This window comes from Halichoerus grypus, chromosome 5, assembly GCF_964656455.1.
Source record: "Halichoerus grypus chromosome 5, mHalGry1.hap1.1, whole genome shotgun sequence".
NCBI lineage: Eukaryota > Metazoa > Chordata > Mammalia > Carnivora > Phocidae > Halichoerus > Halichoerus grypus.
Genome location: NC_135716.1, coordinates 57,844,539 through 57,862,475, shown reverse-complemented (window position 1 = coordinate 57,862,475; position 17,937 = coordinate 57,844,539). Strand labels below are relative to the sequence as shown.

Genomic DNA, 17,937 nt, shown 5'->3' with positions numbered 1-17,937 from the left:
ATCTTTACAGACCGTCTCTCTGAATCCTAAGGGACTTCTCCCCCTGGGGATTCATGTTAGGAAGAAGTCAGATGCAAGTCACCTGCTCACTGGCATGCCACACAACATGAAACCACGTTCAGCACATGCCATCCACCAACGCTGAGAGGCTCCTTGTCACAGTTGGCATGAAAGCTCTGAACAGATATGGCAGATGGTTAACAGCAGGGGATGCGACTAGTTCCTCCTAGGTGAGCCTTGGTGGGCTGGCTGTGGGCAGAAGGAGCACCATGAAGAGTCCCCAAAACAAATGTCGACGAGGGTAGGGCTCATGGCAAGTGCTTTGTAGTAACACTGGAAGTCATTAAATAGAAATTGGATATTTTCTACGGAGACTGCCAGTCAGGAGAAGAGGACCAGATTAAAAGATTCTAAAAAGGTGATATAACCAGCAGCACAATTACTTTTATATTCTACGTGGAAAGAATGCCCCTTTCCTATAGGACTTCAGAGTCCCATCTATAAAGATACTGCCTCTTCTATGAACATGGCCAGAGGGCTCTTGCCTGCAAGCTGGGGGACCTCCATTCTGGTGTCTTGCACAGGGCGGGCACTCAACACACATTTGTGGGACTGAAAATACTGAAATAAGTGGTAGGAATAACCAGCAAACTCATGAATTATTAATTTCATGTCAACTAGTGGATTATTCCATTTCCCCTTTTCCATGGAAAAAATGTATTCTGAATTTTGGGTTTTGGAAAGTGAGTTTAGAAGTCCTCTGTTCCAGGATACCTCCCTTAACCAAAAATACTACATATTAATGATAAGCAGAGACCATTATATAACGAAAATATGCTTTGATTTCTAAAGACTTCTAACTCATACCAGAAATGTGAGCTTAGTTAACACTGGCCCATAATAACCTAAATACTTCACTTTTACTTTAAATAATGTACAGAGTGTTATGTGTGTACACATACATGCTATTATGGACTGAATGTTTATGTCTCCCCCAAACTCATATACTGAAGCTCTAACCCCCAATGTGTTCATATTTAGAAGTGGGGCCTTTGGGAGGTAAGTAGGTTTATTTATTTATTTATTTATTTATTTATTTTTATTTAAATTCAATTAGCCAACGTATAGTACACACTTAGTTTCAGATGTAGTGTTCAATCATTTATCAGTTGCATATAACACCCAGCGCTCATCACATGGTAGGTAGGTTTAGACCAGGTTATGAAGGTGAGACCCTCATGACAGCATTCGTGCCCTTATAGAAAGAGGAAGAGACAGCAGAGTTCTTGTTCTCTATCCAAACACGTGCACCCAGGAAAGGCCACGTGAGGACATAGGGAGGAGGCCATCTCCAAGCCAGGAAGATGGCTCTCTACCAGAACCCAACCATACTGGCACTCTGATCTCAGCCTTCTGCCTCCAGAACTGTGAGAAGTAAATTTCTGTTTCTTAAGCTACCCAGTCTGTAGCATTTTACTTTGTTATAGCAGCCGAGCTGACTAATACACATGCTTAAACACAGGAAGACAAAACTTGCTGAGGATATTTCCTAGGGAAGTGAGCTGGCTATCTCCTAAGAGGGCTCAAAGTAAATACATTTACCACATTCTGGGACAGTGCTTTTCAGTCTTTATTTTTTTTTGGCTCAGTCACTCCCACTATTGATAAATACAAAAGTTTTGCACCCTACTTAATATCACTTGAAGTTAAAAACAAAGTAAGTATCTTGATGGGAAAGAAATTGAAAGAGTGGGACAAAGAACCATACCATTTCCCAATCATCCTCCCCTCTGCTTCCTTAGCGATCATCCAAAATCTCATCTTAGCTTTCCTGGCTTAGAAACCTGATTTCATCAGCACTTTGAAGTAGAGCCATCCCTTGGGGGCAGACTCACATCACCAGAGCTCACAAGACTGATGTCAAACACCAGAAGGTCAATTCATTAGTTCACCATGGGCAATGTAAACATCACAAAGGCCAGGGACTCGTACCCATGGCACCAGTGCATGCTGTTCCTGTTGGGAGGCCTCCACGAGAAGCTCAACCAAAATTAGAAGGTTACGGTGAACGTGGAATTAGGACAAGAAGCATGAGATGAATCAAATAGCTAAAGGCATCAGGCTCAGCTAGCCTGATGCATCCATTTCCTCAGTGGAATGATCTTGCCAATAAAGCCATACATGGTTGGCTGCGGTTCCCTGCATCCTTCCCCATGACACAAACGTCCTTGCCGATTCAACTGCAATACTCCCAGGGTCTGGCCACGGCTTCTCTCTCCCCTGGACAGTGTTTGGATGGGTGCTGCCAATTTTTGCCCCTGTGGCTTTTTTTTTTCCTATACTACTTTGGGTGACCAATTATTTAGATAGTTTTAATACACTTAATCTGGTTACAAGGAAATCTTGCTGTAATACAGCTGTGCTATCGCTTATCACTTTATAGATCTTTATGCAGTATCACAGGCTCATTTGAAAATGTAACTCTCGGAGGGAAATGTCATTTCTAAGTTCTTGGGGGGGTGACTCGCTGTGTCACCCATACACACAACAATGATGGTTTGTGTGTAGACGTGTAATTATCTACATATACAGTCACATCCCTCCATTTGTATGCTTTTTATTATTTGTTAGAACTTAACCCTTTGGGTGACAAAGCCTTCCCTTGTGCTTATTTTTTTCCCTTAGTTTTTAACTGAACTGTAGAATAATGCAGTTTTGAACTAAAAGCATTAGATTTAATTAAGATGGCAAATATCTGAAAATATGGCCAGCTCTGGGAAAAGTGTTCAACATGTAAGGTACAACAGACCTCCTTTATCCTAGGGCCAACAACTTCTATGTACGACACATGCCTTTCAAACAATGGAAATATTTATATCTAAGATATGTAAATTAAATGAGCAGCCTGACTTTAAAAAAAGTACTTGAAAGCCCTTTTAGAAATGTCTATCTGATTTGATCACCCTATAAATGCAGAGTGGAAAGCTTGAGTTATGCTCCCTTGAGAAGATCAATAATACTTAGTACAGAAAAGGCTTTCTATCCAGTTGTTGAAGGAAGAGTTGGCTATCGGTCAAAGGGGATTGCAGCCTTCCCCTTAGCCCGGTCTTAAATAGACCCGTTGTCATCTTCTGCTACTGTGATGTATTCATTACTGATGGACAACTTGCTTGTATGAAGCTGGTATGTTAGCTAAGAGGGTGGAATTACATTTTCCCACAATATTTTCTTCCCTTAAATGCTTTAATGCCATAAAAGGCTTTTAAAACCATTTAGTCTGGGAAACTGAGATGACCTTCAGTATCATTTAGCTCTTGGTAACACCTAATAGAATTCTATAGGGACCCCATTCCCCTGGAGAATTAACAACAGAACCTAGAAATTACCATCTGCAGACAACAATACTAAGTTTGTTTGCTTTCAGAGCAGCTCAAGCCTAGGGCTACTTCATGAAGCAGCACTATCTCCTGTCCAGCCGCTGCCCCATGGTAGTGCCACTGGGGAGGGAACAGGACAATCCCTTGTAGGTGGCTGAACTCTATCTGCAGCGTTCACACCAACAGGTAGTGACCAATGCACTTAGGCACCAGGAAGTGGGCATTCATTTCACAGGTATATGTTAAATGACTGAAATCTCATCCAGAGGTTTAGAAAGGAGGCACATGAAAGAAAACACCCATTATCATGGTTGTCTCCCTGGAGTTGAATTATTACAGAAGTCACTCTGAAAGCTCTATCACTCAGCAACCAGACTAGGTCCCTTTCTAGTCTCTCTCCTAAAAAACAGAGTCTCCTTAACCCGGTCTTTTACTGTCTTCATTCTTTGTAGGGAAAAAAAAAGAAAAACACACCATGTCCTCCTTTCCTTCTAATTCCTCCATCCTTTATTACAGCCAAGTTTCTAGCTTTTGTATTGATCTTGCTATTCTGTTCACTTTGACCTGCCTTGTTCACTTAGTGGGTTCCAGGATTATATTACCTTTATTGGAACCAAACACAATTGAACACATATATTGTACAGGGTGCTAGTTTTCCAGCTTGAGTTAACAGAAACCAATGTGGAAACATTCTTTACCGAGAAAATATAAATTTTGATATTTAGAATTTTATAGAGCATTTATTTTGATCTCTTCATCTAGAAATTTGTTGATTCCTCAATCACTGGGAAGATGTTGTTTCTAAAACAATGAAGAAACATAAATAAAAAAGTGGCTAGACTATTATAGAAAGGGATGGAAACAATCTACTAAGAAACCACTAGGAAGTCAGTTAAATATTTAAACCTACTGCAAATATTTGTGTATTGCTATTTTATAACGTTTGAGAAGTAGATGATCTGGATTGATTTTTTTTTTTTTTGAGGTTGTTATTTTAATTTCTTCTACCATGACTTGGGTTTTCCTGTTAATATATGCAGATTAATCTTTCTTTAAGTGGTATACTTCCTTACCTAACCACAGGTAGTTCAGATCGATTAAAAAACATAGTCATAGTAGTTACTGGTTCATCTCTTACTACTGCTAATGGTATGGTTATATGTGCCTCTGAATTTGGAATGTTTGTTACAACATGTGCAATAGTCACTAATGTGCTAACACCATTTCTTAGAATCAGATACTTCTTTTGGACTCCCATCTCCTTTACTGCTATCAGCTCAAAGTTTGTTGCTGGGAGTCAGGAGGCCAGAAGGGAGAGACACTGGGGAATAAGCCAACTCTGCAGCACTAACACTCAGACTTCAAATACTTAGGACTTTTTGTACCTACTTGTTTTGTAGTATTGCTGGTATCCATGAAGCACAGACCTTTAAGGAAAAGGGAAAAAAAAAGGGGGGACCAGAGGCAATACCCCTACCTCTCCCATCCCTGGACAACAGTCTCACCTGGTTGGTAGAAGTCAGGCGACAGCTCCCTGGCCACAGCTCTTGCGATGTCACACTCCTGGCGGGCCGCCTGGGCAGCCTGGTCGGCGGCGTCAGCTTTCGCTCTTGCGTGTGCAGTCCTACACGGGGCACAAAGGGCGAGTCAGCAAGGGCGGCACCTTGTTAATTACCCACGGACAAGCACGCTGTCTGCGGCGGGGCGGGGAGAGAAATGCTCACTGCGCTCATGGCCCCGTGCTTCCCACTGCAAGTTTTAAGGTCATAGTGTCGTGAGCTATCCACGAAAACATGGATGGAACCACCTGTATGTTGCCTCAGTCCTTCTTTCAAGCTAAATGAAAGGGTGAGCAAGTTTTGTGTGGCCTGATGCAAAGCCTGGTTTTCAAAACTTCCTGGATCAAATCTCCTGCTGACTTTGGTTGGCAGCTTGCCCCACAAACCATGGAGAGTAGAGTTAGAGCTTATGAATATAGTGTTCATGAATTTAATTCCTGTGGCAGAATCTATATAAGAATTTGATTAAGAAGGGTCTGCCCAGTAGCATGCTGAAGAAAGCAACTCTGGAAAAAACGTGGTAAAACTCTTATTTGTAGCCTTGATTTCCATGGTTAAACACGCCCTCTATGACCGATTCAAGTGACCAGCATGTTGTCACTGAATGTGTGGTTGGGAAGAGATGCACACAATGGGCTCACCAGCCTGCAGAAGCAGAGCGCAGGGTCTGCACTTAGGAATGTGCTCAGAAGGTTCTGAGGAGTCCATTTAAGTATGTTTTTTGTGTGAAACAAGGAGACAGAGTTGGGGAGGAGGAAACAGATGTCTTTCAATCTTCCACCTGCCCCTTGGCCCATCCTCACTCACGAAACCTCTTCCCTTTCCAAAGAACTAGGGTGAGGGAGAAGGCAGCTGGGTAGAGAATGGGGCTTCTTATGCAAGACAGGAGAACTGATGTCCCCCTGCCCAAGAAGAGAGGATTTAGAGAGTAAGACAGAGAACTCTAGGGCATCCGCTTCCAAAGAAGACCTTGCCCAGTTAGTATTTAGATGATAATCATGGGCATCTATTTCTTACGATTTTGTTAACTTTCTCTTCTATTTCACTAGCATCAGGCACGGCTATAGATAACTAGTAGTAAAAGCTTGATGAAAAGTCTGGAAGAGGTGCTTGCACTTATTTCAGAAACAGCAGGAGAGGAAAAGTTGGGAAACAACGTTGAGCCCCAGCAGTTCTTAGGAGAGAAAATGCAGGTGGCAGCTGGAGGAGGCCGGCAGACCAAATTCCTGGGACTAGCTGCAGGAAGGAAGCAGGGAAGATGGGGTCTGACCTGAGACGGGGGTCAGTAGGTCCTGTTCCCAAATTCTGCAACTACCTCCTCTCTCTCTGTGTCTTCATAGGACCCTTCACTCCTCCTTAGGACCTAACCAACACTGGAGGCTGGATGTACTAGAATGTAAGCTTCATGAAGATTGGGATTTTACATCTCTGGTCCTCTGCCGTATTCCCAATGTGTATGAACTACCTGGCACCCGGTATTTATTGAGGGCTCGTTTTATGAATAAAGGAATGAATGATGCGTCCTTAGGAACAGCTGGGGAGTTCCTTAAAAGTGAACGGATTGACAAAACTATAGAGCCAGTAAAAAGATCGGTGGTTGCCAAGGGTTCAGGGTAAAAGTGGGGGAGGGATGAATAGGGGAGCACAGGAGAAACTTAGAGCAGTGAAACTACTCTGTATGACACTGTAATGGGGGCTCCATGCCATTATGCATGTGTCAAAACCCACGAGACAGTACCACACACAGAGTGAGCCCTAATGTCAACTACGGACTTTAGTTAACATTAATGTAGCAATCCTGGCTCATCAATTGTACCAGAAGTACCCACCAGTGCAGAGTGTTCATAATAGGGGAAACTGTGTGGGTGTGGAGAGAGGAGGTATATATGGGAACAAACCCTCTACTTTCTGCTCAATTTTTCTATAAATTTAAAACTACTCTAAAAAATAAAGCCCAATAATTAAAAATGAATGGATCGACTGGGTATTTACCCCAAAGATACAAAAGTAGGGACCCGAAAGGGTACGTGCACCCCGATGTTTATAGCAGCAATGTCCACAATAGCCAAACTGTGGAAAGAGCCAAGATGTCCCTCAACAGATGAATGGATAAAGAAGATGTGGTATATATATACAATGGAATATTATGCAGCCATCAAAAGGAATGAGATCTTGCCATTTGCAACGACGTGGATGGAACTGGAGGGTATTATGCTGAGCGAAATAAGTCAAAAAGAGAATTTTGAGAAAATTTCTCAAAAAGAGAAAGACAGGTATCATATGACCTCACTGATATGAGGAATTCTTAATCTCAGGAAACAAACTGAGGGTTGCTGGAGTGGGGGGTGGGGTGGGAGGGATGGGGTGACTGGGTGATGGACACTGGGGAGGGTATGTGCTCTGGTAAGCGCTGTGAACTGTGCAAGACTGTTGAATTTCAGATCTGTACCTCTGAAACAAATAATGCAATATATGTTAAGAAAGAAAAAAAGAAGAAGAAGAATGTAGCAGGAGGGGAAGAATGAAGGGGGGGAAATCGGAGGGGGAGAAGAACCATGAGAGACGATGGACTCTGAAAAACAAACTGAGGGTTCTAGAGGGGAGGGGGGTGGGAGGATGGGTTAGCCTGGTGATGGGTATTGAGGAGGGCACGTTCTGCATGGAGCACTGGGTGTTATGCACAAACAATGAATCATGGAACACCATATCTAAAACTAATGATGTAATGTATGGGGATTAACATAACAATAAAAAAATTAAAAAAAAAATGAATGGATCGACTTTCAATCATCAAAACTGTTATTTCTGAATCACAGAAGATACTTCAGATTACAAGGTTATCATGAAATGGAAACAAAATCAAGAAGGTAAGAGCATAGTCCTGAACAATGGGCTATCATAACCCCCTCGTGGGAGCCATGGCTGATGATGGGTGAAACTTCAGTCCCTGTGTTTTCCCTGAGAATCAATGGATGCCCTCTGTTATGTTCTTGCACAGTTTCTCAGAATCTCAACTCGTTTCCCCAGAATTATTTTCCACTGTATCTGCTATTCTTAGATAGACCCTCATTATGTCTAGGCATCATAATTAACGAAGCTGTAAGAATACAGTTATGCTGCCTTATAATAAAATCTGCTAGCCCTTCGGTGATACATTTATAAAACCAAGTACAAACAGTTTATTCTGATAAAATCACAACACACCACTACATACTCACATAAAATGATACCATTTATCTCCACCACTTTTTACAATACCTGGAGAATAAACATATACAGCTTAATATTTCTGCAAATGTATTTTGGAAGAACAGTGTCCGTAAAGCTGTAACCCCTTTACTCTTTTACTTGCTCTTTCCTGTAAGACCAAACGGGGGGGGGGGGGGGCGTGCAACCTTTCTATCTAGTGCCCCTCCCTGTGTCAGTGCTCCTATACAGGTGGCAAGATGAGTCAAAACCACATTCAAACCCTGAAATGAGAGGTCTGCACGAGAGCTTCTGGTAGCCTTAGACCCAATGACAGGAAGTAGAAGAGAACAGGAACCCAGCTGAGTTTGCTGTCACCACCACCAGGCCACTGATATGTCTAGATTTTGCCCGGGGGAAAAAATCTGGGCTTAACTCTGGCTCATGTTAGTGAATTCATGTGTTCAAATCCCCAGCTCACTTCCAGAGCAACACACGACCCCTTTATTCAGCCAAGTAGTAAGACATGCCTTTGTTCATGGGTTGGGGGGTGCGGGGGGGTTCTGGCTAGTTAGTCTGGAAAGGACAGCTGCAACAATGCAGGGTCGATACCCTGCTGCTATAGCTGGTCACGTGGAAAACACACACACACACACGCACACACAAACAGGAGCATGCACGCCCAAGAACTCTCTCATGTATTCAACACACCGCCCATGTCCATAAGCAGTCAGACCCTCACGAATCTCCAAATACCATTATCACATACACTTTCTGCCATAAAATGCAGTAAAAAGTAAGTAAACAGCAACTTCTTTCAGTTAGGCATCAGCTGTCGACTTTCTGTTAGGGCCATATATATATATTTTTCCCAAATAAACCCAAGTTTTAGCTTGTAGAGAGTTACTATGTGTGGGAGAAGAGGCAGGGAGACCTGAGCAGTTGGCTAAGCTCACACAAGCAGCTGGGTGAGTCCCCCCCCAGACGTAAGTCCTGCGAAGGTCACTTGTGCACAGCCAGAACAGTAAATGTGGCATTTCTGGACGTAAGGCATTCCTGGCACACAACAACTTAATTTCAACCGATTTTTCTAATCAGTAGTTTGATGATGAATACCTGAAATTATTCTTTAATAACTGAAATAGTTCTTCATGAACTCTCAAGTCATCTTACTCAGAACAAAATAGTCTGGCTTTCCTGATTTTTCTTAAACTTATTAATGCTTTTATGAAAAAAAAAGTCTATCAAGAATATATTGAAGGGGCGCCTGGGTGGCTCAGTTGGTTAAGCGACTGCCTTCAGCTCAGGTCATGATCCTGGAGTCCCGGGATCGAGTCCCACATCGGGCTCCCTGCTCAGCAGGAAGTCTGCTTCTCCCTCTGATGCTCCCCCCTCTCATGCTCTCTCTGTCTCTATCTCATTCTCTCTCTCAAATAAATAAATAAAATCTTAAAAAAAAAAAAAAAAAAAAGAATATATTGAATATGCCTGGCATAGACTCCTGCTAAGGTAACAAGCTGGCCCCTTAGCTGTCCCAACTTCTAACTTCAATCTTTTTTTTTTTTTTTTTTTTTAAAGATTTTATTTATTTATTTGAGAGAGAGAGAGTGAGAGAGCATGAGAGGGGAGAGGGTCAGAGGGAGAAGCAGACTCCCTGCTGAGCAGGGAGCCTGATATGGGACTTGATCCAAGGACTCTGGGATCATGACCTGAGCCAAAGGCAGTCACTTAACCACTGAGCCACCCAGGCGCCCTTCAATCTTTTTTTTTAAAGATTTTATTTATTTGAGAGAGAGTGAGTGAGTGAGCGAGGGGGGTGGGGAGCAGAGAGAGAGGGAGAAGTAGACTCGCCACTGAGCATGGAGCCCAATGCAGGGCTCAATCTCACGACCTTGAGATCATGACCTGAGCCGACGTCGAGTTGGATGCTAAACCGATTGAGCCACGCAGGGTGCCCCTAACTTCAGTCTTTTACTCATCTATACACTGACATAGCTGATGACGATTTTAATTTAGAATGCACAACAAATCTGCTAAAGGTAAAACTGTATATAATATTTACAAATTTTGCTATTTCTGCTTTTTGTATGTTTTCTTCCCAACAATAAACTGCTTTTAAAAAAATGTGGATTTTGATGTCTTTTTAAATTTGTTATATTAAATCAAAGTCAGTTTACTGATATTTAAAACCTGACAGCAGAGCTGATGATGTATTTGGTTTGGGGGCTATACACCTGATTTGCTTTGATGTCCAAATATTTAAAGAAGATTATTAGGAAAATTTAAAAATAAGCTCAATTGTACATAAGAATCCAAATCTCAGGTGATGGCAACCCCATCTTCCAGTTCCTCAGGCCTAAACCGTTTGAGTCATCCTTGATGCCCCCCTTTCTGTCACACGCCACATCCACAGTGAGCAAATCCAGTTGGCATTACCTCCAAAACATCCTTAATCCAGCCAGTTCTTGTTATCGTTGCTGTGCCTGCCCTGGTCACATTGCCACCATCTCTCACCAGGGTTCCTGCAAAGGCAGAACTGACCTCCCCGCGTCTATTGTCATTGCTGACCATTCTGTTTCCCTTCTGGTTCTCCTGAAAATGCCTGACGATAGCTAACATTCTTTCCTGGGTTAAGACATCATGATAAGAAAATGCAAAAAAGTATGACCTGTTAGCCTTCCGAAATAAGAAAATGCAAATAAATATGACCTGTCAGCCTTCCTTTTGGAGTGTGACCTTACTCATTTACGAGAGACCCAGATTTGGGAAAGCCAATTATCTTGTGCATACAGTTGTGGCCCTTTTTAAGAAGACATCAGTCTGTGAAGCAAGAAATACTCTTGACAGGAACAAGAGAGTGGTGGCTGCACAGATCTCGGCTAAAAAACAGAGAAATGATTTCTGAGTTCCTGCACCCAGAAGAAACTGTTCTTTCTATCTTGATTGGCTCCCTGATAAGCCCAGCCCGGCGAGGCTCAGCATGTGCTCCTCCTGATAAGGTACAAGCGGGCCCCTTAGATGCCGGTCTTGACTTCTAACTTCCAATCTTCTATACATCTGCTGACTGACATAGCTGATGAAGATTTTAATCTGGAAAATGATTACATGTTACATGATTCTGCTAAATCTCTATTTTCAGTAAATTTGGTCTGGGAAGACTACTTGTTATGAGTCCAGTCCTTACCATTTTACTAGTTCTTGAGTGTTCATTTTCTCCCTCAGTTGCTTTCTTGTTTTTTAAAAGACAGGACCTGGCACAGTAACTTCAGGACAGAATTCTTAGGTCCTGGTTAAAAACAAGTTACATCACTAACAAAGAGTTATCCTTTTCGCCGGGCAGGAGTTAATCTCTTCCTTTTCTGAAAGTGGTGTCAAATTATTTAGATATAAAATATAAACTAAGGGGCATTATATCCCCATTGAAGTTTGGTATTTGATCTTTCAAGGGCCCAAACTTTCACAGAGGCGTGTAAGTATACTGGCTTTGAAAGCATTACGAGCCAGCGACTAGGCTGAGGCCAGTCCAGGCCACAGATGATTCTTGTCTATGAGATCAAAAGTCAAACCACATTACGTTAGCTATCATACAAATCCCTCTGTAGAATCGTATCATACCCTCGGCTTTTTATCAAAGGGAGAGAGGAAGAACCAAGATTCATACGAAGAATGTTTACATATCTTTTGTAAAATGCCATCCCTTATGTGTGACACTGCTATGTTTATAAAAGATCTTGGTGACACATTCCTCTTAAAGTTTAATGCCAGAAAAAAAATGGCCTCTGCTGGTAAATTTTTGTGCCTCCGTGGATCATAAAAGGAGAACTACATAATCTATTATTTCTCTTTTTGTTAAGGCTACTAGGAATCTTGGAGTAAAATTAGCCTCAATCTATGTGCATGGTTATCTTCTGTAACTACATGGCTTTAACATTCTCCAATGTCAGGAATGCTATTATGTGAGTGAATCATAATGCCCTGCAAATCCTTTTTGGAAACTGGCAGGATACTGGAAAAAAAAAAATCACCAGATCAATAAGCTCTTGTTATACTAAGTTTTTTGAAGTCTAGTCCCTCACAGTGTGTTAAAGCTCAGGAACGCAGGTCATAACCTAGGGACAGCAGAACCTATTTACTATTCAACTTCCTTCACAGGATTTTTTTTCTATATCCATTTTCAAGCTTGAAACATAAATCCTCATTCTTAGGTACTTTACAGATTTTATTCCATAACATTTATCAAATTTAATAAGCTTAAAGACTATATTCTCTGGATAGCCAGCTCAAAAGCACATTTGTAATCCTCAGTTGGAAGAGGCCAAATAACTGGCTATCTTCTTTATTCTGAGTTCTATAAAATTTATCTAAAATTTGCCTTCTCATGTAATTTATGCATTGAAAAAAATCTGATGTAAAAAAAAACATTTAAGGCATGTACTCTTGAAATCATTTTTAGAAAAAGTCCTTTTTAATGAGGGTCATTCTAAAGTTCAAAAACATTACCACTAAATAAGACTAAAACTTTTCTTTAAAATATAATCACCTGCAACTCACTGAATGGGAGATATATTTGCCGATCATTTATCTAATAATGGGTCAGTGTCCAGAATATGTAAGCACTCGTACAACTCAATGACCAATAAATAAGTAAATAAATAAATAAACAAACAAACCCAATTAAAAAAAAGGGCAAAGGACTTCAATAGACATTTCTGCAAGGAAGATCTACATACAGCCAATAAGCACACAAGATGCTCAACATCACTAATCATAACAGAAATGCACATGAAAATCACAATGAGATACTACCTCACACTCATTAGGATGGCTACTATCAAAAAAAAAAAAAAAAAGGAAACAACAAGTGTTGGTGAGGATGTGAAGAAATTTGAAACCTTGTGCCTGGATGAAGGGAGTGTAAAATGGCGCAGCTGCTACGGAAAACAGTACGGAAGTTCCTCAAAAAATTAAAAATAGAATTACCATATGATCCACCAATTCCACTTGTGGGTATACAGCCAGAAGAAATGAAAGCAGGGTCTCAAATACATATCTGTACACTCATATTCATGGCAGCATTATTCACAATGGCCAAATGGTAGAAATCCAGGTGTCCCTCAATGAATGAATGAATGGATAAGCAAAAATGTGGCATACACACAGAATATTATTCAACCTTAAAAAAAAAAGGAAATTCTGACACATGCTATGAAACATGGGTGGAACTTGAGGGCATTGTGTTAAGTGAAGAGGGCCAGTCACAAAAGGACAAACACCCAATGATTTCATTCATATGAGGTCCCTTGAGAAGTCAAGTTCATAGAGACAGAAAGTAGAAGGGTGGTTGCCAGGGCTAAAGCAAGGGGAACGAGGAGTTGTCATTTAACAGGTACAGGTTTTAGTTGTGCAAAATAAAAATAAAAAAATTGGTTGCATGACAAAGTGAATGTACTAAACACTACTGAACTGCACACTTAAAAATGGTTAGGATGGTCGATTTCGTGTTATGTATATTTTACAATTAAAAATTAAAAAAAATACCTTGTACCTGATATCACCTGATGTACAAGTATTTATGGAGCATCCTATGTGTCCTGAGGAAGTGAGGAGAAAAGACCAAAGGTTAGATTCTCAGATGAGAAGCTGCTGTGCTAGTCCAAGCCAGGGCATGCTATGTATCTAACGAGGGTAAGAGCTGGAAGGACTAACCCACAACGTTTTACGGGAGGGACTATCAGAACTTTGAAACACGAGGGCAGCCTCCATATCTGTTTTGCCAGCTCTTAACAAAACCCCTGGAACAGAGGACGTTTCAACGAATACTTGTAGAATGGATAGATGGGTAAGAAGAGAAACATACAAGATAACCCTAAGAAATCTAACTTGGTATCCAGATGAATAGCTTACTACAGATAGAAACTGTGCAGGTGGTAAGGGGAGACAGTTGGAAGGTGATGACAAGTTCAGTTTTAGACGAGCAGGATTTTACATGACACAGGCATTTCTAGTTGGAAATACAGGGCTGTGATGCAAAGTAAAGGTCAAGGTTACAAACAGGAAGGTGGGCATCACGATGCACAGAAGATGAGTTCATGAAAGATGGATGAACCCAACAGGTAAGTGAGAAACAAAAAGCAAAGAGCTGAGGATGGAGACAAAATTGTCCTAGGGACTTGGAGAAAGAAATAAGGGTTCCAAGTTCTTGTTCTTGGATAAATCCTGTGCTCCTCTTAGGAGTTAAGTGGGGCCAGATGGGAATGTATCTCTTCTCTGGGGTAGAGGCACTGACTGGCTGATTTATGTGGTAGTCCCTGAAACAAGCGCAGGTGGAATCTGAGGAATGGATGAGTGGTCACTCCTGCCCTGTGTTGGAGAAAGGTGAGGGCAGAGGAGAGGCTGCTGGATTTGGTAAGAACCTTTGAGAGGGCAGTACTAACAAGCAGCCCACTGCAGAAGCCAGACAAGGGGGGCTGGTGAGGAAATGGGCAGAGGAAGTAGAGGAAGCAGGTGTGGGCCACACGCTGGAGACTTTTGTCCCAGAAAGGAAGGAGGAAATGTGGACAGTAACCAGAAGGATTAGCTGGGCCAAGGGAAAAGACGTTTTACTCTTAAGAAAATGAGAGCTGATCTTATTGTGAGGTGGGAAGAAAGATACTCAGACAACAGGGGAAAATGAAGAAGCCTTGAGAAGGTGACAGTTGTTAGAGACAGGTCCTAGATGAGGCAAAAGAAAGGAAAAAGGAAAAAACTTAAGAACAGTGATGGGCTCCTCCAATATTTTAAGGTTACTTGAAAGATCCTTTGAAAGCTTGAAAGAGACCGAGAGTGCTGCGGGCTTTGGGACCAGACAGGCCTGGGTTCAAACTCCAGTTTATCACATACTGACTGTGTTCCTTGAGCCTCAATTTCCTTACCTATAAAATAGGGAGGACATTACCTTGTAGAGTTGTTCTGGATCAAAACTGATTGATGTGAAGTACTTAGTACTAACTTAGAGAGGGTATATAGTCAATAAATGGCCATTATTAGTCTTCTGCTAAAATTTAGGGCTGGTGGGAGGAATGAGGGGGTGGTTTTACAAAGGTGAAGATTTGGAATCAGAATGGGGACAAGGACTATTGGAGTTGCTGAATAGGACCAGGAGGACCTGACATCAGGTCATCATGATGCTACATCTTCCTCTCAGGGCTCTCTCTTCTGGGAGAAGAACAGACAGAAGAAGGCAGCCTTGATGCAGGGTAGAGACGTGAACGAGGAAGATGGGGATGGAACCCTGGGTAGAGAGAGAGGGCACACAGCCAACGGTGGACTTTGGACCAGAGGAAACAGCAAGGGTTAAGTTAGGATCAAGTGAAAAATGTAAAGGCGATTTGGTAACTGTTAAGTCCTATCAATGCAGACTATCATTATACTTGTAGGTGCTTTTTTTAACTGATTGAAATAAGGCATCTGTCTTTCCTATAGCTAATTTGTAGAAACTGCCTTATTCTGACTAAATCTGGTGTACTACTAAAGGGTCTGTCTTTAAATCAAATTACAAGCTCTTGGTAACAAAAGGTGGGGCAAATTATTTTAAAATGGAGGCATGTTCCATGAAACGAAACTAGATACAATCATGAGTATATTTTCTATTTAGCGCGGTAACAGAAACATCTGGACGTGCCTGGTAAGAACTTTGGTAACCCTTGGAACAGCGAAGACCTGGGTAATGACAAGAATTGGCATGTCAGCGCTGTTTCTATTTCTCTATCAGTGTTGTTATGGTCCTTATCCTTTACCAGGGGTCCATTATGGGTACAAATTGAAGTATGACTAAGAATTAGGGCAACTGAAGATGATCTAATGGTCAAAACACATGACAGAAGTCGGTGGTATTTGGCCGAGTGACAGACTGACAGAGTGACTGGCTCACAGGTGGACCTAGTCTCCACTTACTGCTGCCACCGCCCATTACATGTACACCCTGGTGCTCAAACTATTCCATTAGATAAAATCTGTACATTAAAAAAATTAAGCAAACATCATTCACTCATAAAAATCACAAACGGTTTAGAACTCTTCCTTGAATGCATAGTTGAAAAACATTTTCTTAGGTAATAAAATATCCATTTTCTATCTCCTATGACCTAAAATGGTTCCCTAAATATCCCAAATCTACCAGTTTCCATTTCACTTTGTTCTATTTAGATATGCGTAGAAAGTGAACAATAAGGGATCTATTCCTCTGTTGAACATTTGGTGCAGAACCGTATGAGCAAGAACTGGCTTGGGACTGGCCATGCAAAACCATTCTGCATCTTGAGCTCTGTCATGTTAAATGTGCATGTTTTGAAGCTGTAGAGTTTATGAGAGGCCTGCTTTGTGAGGAATGCTGAAATAGCAGGGATAAACAGTGGACCCTTGAACAATGCAGGGTTGGGGGGTGCCAGCTCCCTGCACAGTCAAAAATCTGCGTATAACTTGACTCCCCCAAAACTTAACTACTAACTGCCCACTGCTGACCAGAAGCCTTGCTGATAACATAGTCAATTAACACATATTTTTATAATATTATGTGCATTATATTCTTACAATAAAGTAAGCTAGAGAAAAGAAAATGTGAATAAGAAAACCATAAAATATATTTACTGTATTTGTAAAAAAAAAAAAAATCTGTGTATAAGTTCAACAGTCCACTGTGTTGTTCAAGGGTCAACTGTAGTTGTACTCTCAGCAAACTGGTTTTAGTCACTTCATGTTTTCTTGTAGGATTTGTAATTCAGTTAGTCCATTTATTTCATGCTTGGTTCATGACAAGGAATCATTCGAAAGTTCAACTAAGAGTCTTGACTGTTTTTACTTTAAATCTTCAGCCTCTTGCTCCAATAGATACTGGGGACAACGATATAAAAAGCACAAAGGATTTGCTCTGATTTATGTTAGCCTTCTGGTTTTGAGGAAGTGACTCTTGAGAGTTCTACTTTACTAGACAGATGAGAAAACACAACTCTTCACTGGAAGGGCCTCTGAGAACTGGAAGGGGTCAGGCAGAACCCACCAACTCTCCTAATCTTTAGGGCAAAGTGGGTGACTATGTTGTAAAAAGGTTTCTGTATTACTATCTTTTTTATTTTGCTTTAGCAAACATTCTGTTTTTAATTATTTCATCTTCTAGTTATAAACTTTTCTTTCTGCTATTTTCATTCATATCCATAATTTTTATATTCATGCTTTCTCTTTGAGTCTGTTGCCCTCCTTATTTCTCTATCTGATTCTTTAAACTTAATAGATTTATGTCTCCCGTTGAAAAATGTGAATTTTGAGCTTTCTTCTTTAAATATATATTTTTAAAATCCGTTTTGGCTGACTTTCAAGTGAAAATAACACAGCTCAGAAAACATCTCACTATAGACTATAGGAAAGATTTGGTTTTCCTCAAGGGTATTCTTTAGCAGGAACATTTTTAGGTGGTGTTAAAAATACTACAGAGTCATCCAACTCATAGTTGCCTTTCCCCAAATCACCAAATTAGTAATTAACGCCTCCGACTTTAAAAGGAGGTATCAGAAGATCATCCAGTTCTTCCGGAATTCTTAAAAAGTTTTCTTCTTCATCCTCATGAGAATCTCAAAAAATTTCTGTTGTAACTTTACCTGTATTCAGCATTTGCTGTGTTAAACTGAGAACAGCAATTTTTCATTCCAGTATTCGATAGATAAAATAATGGCTTACCCAAGGACACAGAAAAATGGAGACAGAAACAGATATATAAAGCAGGGTAACTGGTTTTCTGTGTTGGACTTTCAATATAAGTAACAGTACAATTTGGGGGGTGGGCA

General features: G+C 41.0%; 1 protein-coding gene across 4 annotated transcripts in view; it reads right to left on the bottom strand.

The window, feature by feature from the left end:
• The window catches only part of JPH1 (junctophilin 1), an 82,283-nt gene that overhangs the window by 18,945 nt on the left and 45,401 nt on the right, over positions 1 to 17,937 (bottom strand). For all 4 annotated transcript variants that reach the window (XM_036065354.2, XM_036065355.2, XM_036065357.2 and 1 more), the window contains exon 3: positions 4,883 to 5,001. In XM_036065354.2, the coding sequence (XP_035921247.1) occupies positions 4,883 to 5,001 (119 nt within the window). The remainder of the gene's footprint in view (positions 1 to 4,882; positions 5,002 to 17,937) is intronic.